This window comes from Pinus tabuliformis, chromosome J (genome assembly GCF_031772625.1).
Source record: "Pinus tabuliformis cultivar Carrire ecotype Pingquan chromosome J, CPIR1, whole genome shotgun sequence".
In the NCBI taxonomy this organism is placed as follows: Eukaryota; Viridiplantae; Streptophyta; class Pinopsida; order Pinales; family Pinaceae; genus Pinus; species Pinus tabuliformis.
The window spans coordinates 955573355-955585071 of NC_142295.1; the positions used below are offsets into that span (position 1 = coordinate 955573355).

General features: G+C 32.7%; 1 protein-coding gene across 1 annotated transcript; it reads right to left on the minus strand.

Annotated features, from left to right (window-relative positions):
* Positions 1–8749: 8749 nt before the first annotated feature.
* Positions 8750–10965, minus strand: LOC149229988 (uncharacterized). The gene is made up of 2 exons (XM_089378804.1): positions 10748–10965; positions 8750–10593 (listed from the first exon to the last, which is right to left on the minus strand). Exon 2 carries the CDS (start codon positions 10349–10351, stop codon positions 9062–9064), a length of 1290 nt encoding a protein of 429 aa, XP_089234930.1. The 5' UTR covers positions 10352–10593; positions 10748–10965; the 3' UTR covers positions 8750–9061.
* Between the last annotated feature and the right edge of the window lie 752 nt (positions 10966–11717).

Sequence of the window (11717 nt, forward strand, 5' to 3'; positions counted from 1 at the left end):
GCATGTAAGCTACAATTCATGAATGCATATCTTATCATAAAAGTTTTAGATTCATATGAGAATCACCGAGAATTCCCTATGCCCTCTCCACATAGCTGTAACAATACTTATTAGTCCATACAATCATCAACTGATCAATAGCTAAACAATGCATGACAATAGCCATAAAAGCTACACATTTAATATGAACATCATATAACCATAAAATAACTAGCATATAAACCATAGAAACTCAGTCATAATATCACCAACATAATTGCTACAAATATACATGAATCAAAGTAGAGAAATAACTCTTATTAATATATAAAAATGCTAACCAAGTCAAGGGCTTCCACGTACCACCCAACCATAGATTGGGCTGAACCAATTCTCTCTTTCTGCCAATCACCCCCGTGCCATATTCCAAGCGTGAATTTGGGATCTCATTGAATAAACTAAACAAAACCAAACCAAGGATTCGAGAGGCCAAACCACCTCAACCCTCAACCAGTGATTCCATCTCACGGTTGAACATCACTAACACCAACTAGATCGGTCTCTATCCAAGTTGTCTAGGGATCTAGGAACTTGTAACTAAACCTACAACCTTCTAGGGCTCCAGAGTGTTTGTCCAACCTGGCTCCAGGGACTAGTAACTCAACCCCCAAGGGCTCCAAAGCGTTTGTCCCAACCTAGGCTCTTGCACTAGTAACTCAACCCAAGTTGTTCTAGGGCTTCCAGAGTGTTTGTTCTAACCCACAACCATAAGGAATTATGAGCACCAACCAAAAACAATCAAGTGGAAAAACCCACAACAACATGGCTATCTAGAAAATGGCAAGGCAAGGATAAATCCACTATCAATCCAGGCAATCCTCCATGCCAATGAAAAAACATAACCAGATAATCACATGCATATGCCATGCATCCATAAATCAACAAGGAGATCATACATATAACTTGTTACCTACAAAGGAATTCCATTGTAGTTTTTTATTCCATTGTCCCCTCGTGTTTTCCTTCTTTTCGTTGCCTTATTTTTCCAGCCCAAGTGAAACTAAAGTGCTCCAAGCATGCTCCAAGAATGCTCCAATATTTCCCTAAGTGTGCAAGAGTATGAGAGAATGAAAGAATGAATGAGAGAGCCAAATATTGACTAACAAAAGCTATGAACTGATCCTCATAAGCCTTTTTATTATTGAGGCCTCTATTTTCTTCATTTTTCCTTCAATTTCCCTCTCATGCAAATATGTGACCTTTCACCTTCCTTTTCTCCTATTTTCCTTTATTTCATAAATAAAATGCCAATTAATGCCTCTCTGCCTTTGTCAATGTCTTTGTCAATTTCCATAGCCATTAATTAATCACAAGTGATCCCCATCACTATGTTTTTCCCAACATTCAGTTTGGAATACGTTTCCCATGACCTTGGTGTTAATTTTTATTATTATTTTTACATAGGAAATCAACCAGAGATTTTTACTCAATGAGATTCACCTACAATCCTAAGTCAAACAGAGCATCACTCTTTGTCTTCCTGATTTGTATCTATCTTTATGTGGAAGAGTTTAGTCATTTCTTTGACTTCATGTTGTTGAAGGCTACTGAGATTAACAACCTTTTGCACTGATGTACAAACGATATTGTCATTGGCATCTAAGCTTCTTTCAACCTAGTTGCTCGAATCAGTGGCCACGAGATTCTTCTTCTTATTGTCTTTCTTTTTGTTCTTCGAGTTAAGCTCTAGATGCAACTTCCAACACTTCTTCATTGTATGGTCATCAACATTCAGTAGTGGTTGCAGTGGTTGGTGGGATATTTGCATTAGTATGTTGTGGATGGCGTATTTTTATCTTGTCCCCCTTTCCAATTCTTCTTCCCTGAATCCCCTCCTTAGAAGCGTCTTTCTGCTCCTTATGCTTTGATCCACTTGATTGTCCTTTCTTGAGCCCTATGTTCTCTAGGTATTGTGCTTATTCACAAGCCTCATCCACCAAACTAGGATTGAAAAACATCACTTACTTCTACAAATGGTTGTGTAGACCCCCCAGATACTCAGGGAGTACAATTGGGTTCTTTGGGGAGATACCCAACATTATGGCCATCTTTTTGAAGTTTGTGGTATACTCATGTACACTTTGCCCCTGCTTCTTCCTGAAGTAGTTCCATAGGATCCAATGGTCCTTTACATACTCAATCGAGTAAAATTGTGACTTTATGAGGGTTTTGAAATCCACCCACTTACCCACTGAAGGATCTCCCTCCAATCTCAAGGTCTCTATGTGGATTTCCCACCAAGACAAGGCATGACCCTTTAATTTCAGCTACGCAAATAAAATCTTTTGTTCTTCCTCAATATGATGAACATTGAAATGCGCTTCTAATTGCTACAACTAATGATTTAGCTTTAGAGTGTCAATATCACCTTGATATGGCTTGATATTGACCTTCACTCCCATTTTGAACAGGGACTATGAATGGTTCATGGCACTTGAATTGGGTTGGTCTCTTTTGGTTCATTTCTCCGGCTGGTTCTCCATTTCTTCCCAACCTCCTAATCTCCCCTTTGATATGCCCTCTGCGTTAGAACCTCCATCTTCTCCAAGTTGCACAAGCTTATTGTTCAAGGCCAACAAGAGGAGATTCAAATTACGACATATATTTGCAACTTGTGCTTCAAACCATGAAAACCTCTCCTCTACAAAATTATGAGGGTTATTCATAGATTCATCGACCATGATTAGGGTTTTATGACTTATGGCTTAGTCAATATGGATACCCTACAAATATCCACAATGTACCCAAATAAAGCTGCTATGGTACCAATATGATCTATAAACTACCATGGATATTCCAATGGAAAGTTCCTCATAACTAATGTGATAAAAAAATATTTAAAAATATGAAATCTACACTATTAGGATTTTATTTCTCTTTATATTTATGGATTCATAGATTACTACTCATTACATATGCATGCAAATTAATGTTATGCAGAAAATAGAGAACAAAGAAATAAAAACTCATAAACTATTATTTGACACAAGATATAACCTAGGAAACCCTTTCGGGAGAAAACCCAGTTGGAAGGTGAGACCACTTTGCTCTCTTTCTCTGAATAAAAAATGGATGCAAGTACAAAGAAGTATGGCCTATGGCCCATGGACTACTAAAATTCACAAATCATCTGTGTGCTCTATCTCCTATTCCTCTCTGATATTTTTGCTCGTATATGGAACAAATGCACTTGAAAATAATGGAACCCCTTTTCCTCCTAGTGGCCCAGTTATAACACAACTCAATAGCCTACCAGTGGTTAGGTTTGACTACCTGAACTCTTAACTAAAGTTATAATATGGACTCTTATAGAGTCTTCTTCATCATAATGACATGGCTATCCCCTTTTCCATGAATAATGAGGGTTGACATGGCATCCTCTCAAATTACGGTGGTGAAAACACAAAGACCAACTTCCGAGTGTGTAAATTTTGCATACAGACTTCGATTGAGGTGATTTTTGTGTCATTGGAAAGGTATCTATGTGCAAAATATGAAAAAAAGGTGACGCACTAAAGAAACAATTTTTTACCCCCAAAAAACATGATTTGATGCCTCAAAATGCTCTCGGAAGGTTTGAACCTAATTTGCCAAACTAGGTCCCACCAGTGATAATGGTCTTGTGAGTTGATTTTTCCACTTTGAAAGCATCAAGATGGATGAAAAACAATATAATGATCCAATCCGAAACAAAAATCCATGAATTAAACTCTAAATACTACATACAATGCATAAAATCGCCTCAAATTTGATAAGTATTATTGGTATTAATTGTATTAAAAAAATATTCAAGGTATAGAATCGATAACATAAAATAAAACTTTGGTTAGGAAAGGAAGGAAAAACAAAGAAAATTTATAAAGCAAGTTATACTTGTTAATAGGGGACTCTCCAAATTTCCATCTTCACAGTTCAACCCTTTCAAGGGAAACTCCAAGTCCTTAGACTTTGAGTAACAAATTCTCTTTAAGAAGCAAGTTGAAGAGGAAAATTTACTTTATGTATCACAACATAAGTGTAACAATGCACTCTCTGAAATAAAATAATGGATTCTTTAATATATAATTGTTTAGAGTTTTAGAAGCCTCTTTGGTGAGATAAATGATATAATTCTTTAGAGTTTTAGAAGCCTCTTTGGTGAGATAGATGATATTATAACTTTGCGCTTTCCACATGGTCTTTGTGAGTTGTCTACATCAAAAAACAATAAGATTGTTAAGAATTTTTCATTAAAAACAAATTAAAAATACTTGTTTTCAATTAATGAGATTTAAGATGATGATGTCAGGTTATAGATGAATAGCTTTATAGAGAAAGAATATAAATTACCATTTTTCATGTATTTTCAATTTCTCCCTCAATAATTTTACTAAAAGTACTACTTATTGTATGTATAATTGCATCAAATAAATGTTTTAACTTATACTGTTAATAAATTTATTGTTAAAATATATATATATATATATATATATAAAAGAAATATAAATTTTCATATATTTTCATAATAAATTATTACAAATATTTTATCAATATTCCAATCTCTTATATTATTATGTTCCTTAGAAGACTTATTTTAAACCACAAATGTTCTCTAATAGCTCAGAATCAAATCAAATTTTCATGAGCGATAAGTGGCAAATAGCTATTTTATCTTACCCTGACGCTAGGTAACATGCTACTTAATAGTGTTTGAAGCTTTTTTGCATAGCTATTTTAGTTTTGAGGAGTCTTCTCTTTTTAAGCTACCCAACAATCTTATTCTTTAGTAGTGATAAATGAACCGCTATTAACACATTATGATGAAGGTTATGTCAAAAAGCATGTACAGATGTTAAGGTTGGGATGCATATGACTCACAATAAAAACTGTAATACTCAACATCAAGGAAACCAACACTTACCATATTAATCTGGCACAATGTAAGATAAAACAAGAATGTGGTCCAATAACATCATTGTTTTAAACATGTATATTATATATGCTAGATGGCAAGAATGTTAAAATCAACTTTTTATTAATATATAATTATTTTAACATCAAATTGGTTAAATATTGATAAATATTTTTAAAAGCTATATAAATATTACTTATGGTAAATATATAGTGATTGGTGTTTTGTTAAGGCATTCTTTGATGTGAAGTATTCTTTGTCCGAATCAAGGTGATATATTGGATATGATGAAGATGTAGTCTCACTAAACTTTAAAAAAATTATAAATCGGAAATTTATTTTTTCATTTTAATAAACTAACATTATATGGGGAGAGGAAAAGGGAATTGAACCAATGACTTCACATCAAAGAGTGCTTTAACATAGCACCCAATTACATCAAGGAATGTCTTAACATAGCACCCAATCACCATCTATCCAGATCCCCATGGACAATTAACATATAAAGCAATTTATGATGTAATTAGGTATCATAACATAAACATGCATATACCTTCATTTACTACTGCATAAGATAGTATAACTAGTTTTTCTTTTTATTTTTAAAAAGGTGTTAGGTAACTATTCTATTTTTTTAAGTTTTAGCTTTTGGCTGAAATTTATTGAAACACTTTTTGGTTAGATTATTAGTTTTTGTTGTTTAAAATGTGTTTTTTCATACATAAATAGATTTGGTAATCTAAGACTCTTGAACACTCAGATTATGAAGAGTTCCACATTCCAACAATTTTTTACCATAAATTTTACTAACAATATACATCTGAAAAAATTCCAAAATAGATTTGGTAATCTCTAAAACTATAGAACACTCAAATTATGAAGAATTCCACATTCCAACAATTTTTTAACCATAAATTTTACCAACAATATACACTTGGAAAAATTCCAAAATATAAAACAAAAATCCTTAACTTTATAAAATATTGATATACATCTTAAACTTTACAATTAATTAAAAAAAAACTTATTCATTCTCTTTATTTAATAGTTAATAAAACTCAAAGATTCTATTTATTTTTAATGTGGTAATAAAATTTAAAAATTCTACTACCTTGGATATTATGTATATTGATATTTATATCACAGTTAAATTGATATTCTAGAAAAATGTTAATTTTACAATTAGGAAATATGGTGATAAATATTTTTGAATTTTAATTAATTTCAAAATTATTTATCATTTCGATATATATTTTTAAAAATTTAAAAATTATATAATAAAATTAATAATTTATATAATAAAATTAATAATTTATTTAAAAATTCTAATGAAGATAGGTAATCTCTTATCTTGTTGGATATAATGTATATTGATATTTATATCACAGCTAAATTGATATTCTATTAAAAAAATGTTAATTTTACAATTAGGAAATATGGTGATAAATATTTTTGAATTTTAATTAATTTCAAAACTATTTATCATTTTGATATATATTTTTAAAAATTTAAAAATTATATAATAAAATTAATAATTTATTTAAAAATTTTGAAATTTTTTTCACACAACGATATCATTTAAATAATTTTAAATTATCAATCCAAATAATAATAATAATAAAATATATAAAATCCTTTAATATTCAATTTATTAAAAAATTATATTTAATATTTAAATAACTTTAAATTATCGATTCACATAATAACATCGTTCAATATTCAATTTATTAAAAATATATATATGTATAACGTTTAGTGAATATGTTGATTAAATTGGAATATGGAAAAAGATATATAATAATTAATTTTAATTTATTAAAAATATATATATGTATAACGTTTAGTGAATATGTTGATTAAATTGGAATATGGAAAAAGATATATAATAATTAATTTTTATTTATTAAAATTTAATAAATTAATATTAGTCCCCTTAAATAGTAACAATGTTATTTAATAAATTAATATTAGTCGTCTTAAATAGTAACAATATTATTATTATTATCAATGATAAATTATTAAATAGTTTAAATATTTAATTTTTTAAATTTAAATAATATTATTAAATATTTAATTCAAAATTTGATATATTTAATATCATAATGAAATATATATATATATAGAGGTTTAATAATATTGTTGGAATTCTTATAAGTAGATTGCAACCACAGTAAAGTTGTCAAAATATTTCGACGGATTCTGTTTCTTCATAAATGTATTGTTTCTATAAAATAATGGGAGTTGTTTACCGACTAAGAGGAATTGTCTGGATAGCTAAAAGTGGCTGGAATCCGGGCAAAAATTTTCAAAAAACCTCGTAGAGGCAGTGTTTGAATAGTGTTTTTGATGGTGGAAATGGATTCAGCACCATCAAAAACGTCTAGGGCACCTACAATTATGAATTTAGACAGCTTTTGCTTGGATTTACAAAAATCCCTGTGGGGTTTTTTCAAAATATGACCGGAATTTCTATAACTTTCAGGGCAAAAAGCAAAATTGTTAGACTACTGCAAAATAATGAATCAAAATATGAGTTTTTTAAAACAATTGATGTTATTATAGTTGGTTCTCAGTAACACTAATTGCATATAACTCATGAGGTGTAAACCAATTGGTTTGTGTGGGGTTTAGTCCCCACTAAATTTTAGGTTTAAATTTTATGAGAGGGACTGAGAATGGAAATCACTTTGAACGTCCAAGCTCGACCAAACCTCACATAATCCTGGTAATAACATCCCATTGTATTCTTCCATATAATAAACAAGCTAACACCAACCTAAACTCAACTTAATCACAAAAAAATTAAAGAAAAATCACATGTCTGTAAACTATAAATATTTCAGTCAAATAAATCACATGGTGAATGCTTATAATCCTCAAGCCATCCACCATTTATATTCCAATCTGGTTTGTTTACAGGCAGAGGATTTCAAGCCATCCACCATTTATAGTCTAATCTGGTTTGTTTACAGGCAGAGGATTTAAAATCAAGCATCAAAATACATATTTATGGAAGAGAAAACTGGAAGGACTACAAAAACATGTACGTAAGGCAAGGAAGAGTTAGCCAGCATTTATTTATAATTTGTACAGTGTGGTTTGATATTATAACCCATACATAAGGCTATTTATAATTTCTGAACTGTGGCCCTCCGGCCATCCACCATGTATATTCCAATAGGCTTGTCTACATATAAAGAATTGAAAAAACAGAAAAAAACATACAAATACAGAATTAAAAAAAAAAATAAACATCAAAAATAGTATGTAAAGGAAAACTGGAAGGGCTACAAAACAGAACCCCATTATTTACAAAACATGTAAAGGAAAACTGGAAGGGCTACCTAAACAGAACCCCATTATTAACAGAACATGTAAAGGAAAACTGGAAGGGCTACATAAACAGATTTACAGAACCACATTATTTGGAGGTTAATAATACCAAGTAAAACTTCTAAAAGTTATTATAAATATATACAGAGGTAGGAAGAGATTCAACACAAGTTGGCATCAAGGAAGTTCATTCATTTTGCTTATAAGCAATGTCCAGAGCATCAGAATATGGATTCAGTTTATTTGATAGAGGATCAGTTTAAAGATCCTTCAACAACTAGATGAGAAAATTGAATAGCTCCAACTGATACCAAAATTCATGTTATAAACTGCCAATAATTCAAATTCAAATACATGCTACTTGCCCTAGATCAGAAGCATAACTGTTTACAATTAAGAAGAGTTAATTTGTGGAAGTGCAATGATTTACAGTTTGAATAGAACTGGAAGACTATTTTAAAAGAAAAATGTGAAGCAACTCTGGTGTAAACAAATTAATGAATATTCAAATCAGATTTCGCAAGAGTTTCATTTACACTCAACACAACGAAGAGAGAGTAATCCAGAACAAAAAAGGGAAAATTGACTGTCAATGTCCCTATTCTATTACAGACTGTGGAGACTGACAGCATTTCCTCTCTCTCATGTTGGCATTAGTTTAGTAGGCAGCATTGAAATACTCTCAGAGATATGACATTTTATGTTGATAAGGTGTTCGCAATAACCAATCAAGTGGAAACTTGAAAAACTCATAAAATGATTTCAGCCCTGAAGCAACAAACATGATAATTTGAATTTTCATCTAGTACCTTTCTTCCATGAGTGGAGAACAGAGTCACAATACTTTGTCGGCAATGCCTGAGATTTAACTCTCTTAGAGGAGCGCAATTGTGGGTTCGCTATTTGATCTTCATCAATCCCATTACCCGCAACTAGATTTTCGCTCTGCTTTATGCACGCCAGGCCATCCAGGTTGCCAATGCTGTCAGATGTCAGGAGAGGCTTTGAATTGGCAGCACTCAGATTCTTCTGTAAATCATGAGGCGTCTGCGGAGCATCCGGCTGGTGATGTTGAAGAACACCTTTGGTTCTTCTGACTGCTTTCTTCTGTGAAAACGGCGCCCCTATGGGAATGAAGATTGCCTTTCTAATCCCTTCTTTTTGTGGGATATTCTCAGTGAAACAGGACGGGTCCTTTTCCAGAGACCGAACCCAAACCGCAACATCAGCTAAAAGATGAAGCCCTTCAAATAAGTTCTCAGATTCATCCTTCTGATTCTCAATTTGGAAACTGCTCCTGTTGATCATAGAGACCAAGCCTTGATCCTTCTTGGGTTTCTTGGTAGCAGGTGGATGGCAGGGCCAATCAATGTAATTAGGACTCAAATCCCTCAGTTCCCCATGCATACCTGGTGACTGCAACTCCATGTCCTCTGCAGCTACCTTAGAAATCGAATAAGATGACGAGGCCTCAACCGAGGGTTCCCTGTTACTGGCCGCATACTGACCTGAACTGCCCGTTATTCCATCATCAGCGAACAACCTAGGCCGCTTAAGACCTGGCTTTTGGCCCTTTCTAGCCATTCCCGATTTCGACTGTTGCTTCTTGTCATAAAAACCCAGGTCTTCAACAGAATTTTCATTCGCAACACCCCAATATCGGCGCAAGAACTGACCATCCGAGCCTGAACCGCCGTGTTGATGATCTGACAATGAATCTGAATTAGTCCCAGATGAAGATATGTGATGTCGAATTACTGATATTGGGGACTTTGTCGAATCTCCTTTCTGGAAGGGGCTAACCTCTGCAACTGAATTTCGAACTGGCAAGCAGAAGTCCCCACTATAACCTCTGGATTTCAATGCATTTCCTTCAACAGTTGTCGAAGATCTGCGGAGGGAAGAGTCATGGATGCATTGCTTTCCTTTCAGAATAATGTTTTGACAGGACCCGTTCGCAGGAGATCCGATTTTAATTACTGCAGAGAATCCATCTCCCATAGACTGGATTTTGTTCATGGTGAAAAGCTTCTTGCGAGCCCCGCACCATTGCCAGAAATTATCGTTCTCCATTGGAACTTTTTCCATGCAACACTAACTAAGTCTCCTTCAAAGACCAGAGCCCTCAAATAGACGTATAAGGGCCAAACGAGCGCTCAAATTGCGCCAAATAATAAAAACGGGATGAATAGCCGAGAATCTTACCCAGAGATGAACGGATCACAGCTATGGACCATCTTGCGCCAAACTAAAGAGAATTACCAAAGCAAATCCCGGTATGATCAAGAAGCCATTACTGTTTGCTTTTTATAATTTCCAGATCAAAGGCCCTGCAGGATCCCAAATCACCAAAGTCATTAAGAAACAGGTTTGATCAAAAGGGTGCTAAATTCTCTGATCAAACTGACGAACCCAAAAATCCATTGGTTGAATCACTGAAATGTGCTGATCTCAATTACACAGCGAAAAGAAATGTGAACTTACCAGAACGGCAGGTGATAGCAGGGAAGCAGCTTCATCTGCAAAAGCTCAAAAGGAGAGATAGGCATGGAAGCATTGCACAGACTACCCAAAACAGCAATCGCGCATGGCAAACCCGGCAGATTGGGGAAGATAATTGCAGAATCGCTATAGAACAACACTATTAAATAGATAGCTGCCCAGGAGGAGAGCGATCCCCTTCATCCAACCGTTAGACGGAATCGGAGATTTGTTTGAGACGGTAGTCAAAGTTCAATTGGAAAATTGCTGACCGCCCATTGCCTTAGGTTTAAGCGCCTCCCTTGCCTAATTAGGGTTTATTTAATTTTAATTACAAATCAATAAAAAATGGTTAAATCTTAGGTCAAATTCATGTAATTTAAATTCGAGGTAGCCTAGATCTCGGCCAAATTAAGTGTTATACAAATTGTTAGAAGATATTTCATGAGTAACAAGTTAAGTGAAGAGATTTATGTCACATAAGTTGTTAGAAATATTCCCTAAGTAACATGATATTTAAAAAAAAAAACATAATTTATAGTTTTGGTTTTTTTTTTTCAAAATTTAGATATTGCTTTTATTTAATTTCAAAAATGAAAGATCATAAATATTTTTGTTAAGAGAAATATTAAAAAAAATTATAAAATTTTAAATACATAAGAGATAGCTTTATCTTTTCTTCTATCCAAAATTTGGGTATTGCTTTTATTTAGTCCTCCATATAAAAGATATCACAAGTGTGGTTGGGAAAAAGTGTAAATAGTAAGTTATATAAGGAGAAATCAAAGAGATGTATTTTTGTTATAGTTTTATATTTTTTGGTATGCTTTTTTATATTTTTTATATTTTTTATCTAAAATTTGGGTATTGTTTTTATTTAGTCTCCATATAAAAGATATCACAAGTGTTGTTGGGAAAAAGTGTAAATTGTAAGTTATATAAGGAAAAATCAAAGAGATGTATTTTTTGTTAT

What these genes read in the sequence shown, in the direction of transcription:
- LOC149229988 (XM_089378804.1), bottom strand. Translation starts at nt 10,351, where the DNA reads ATGGAAAAAGTTCCAATGGAGAACGATAATTTCTGGCAATGGTGCGGG.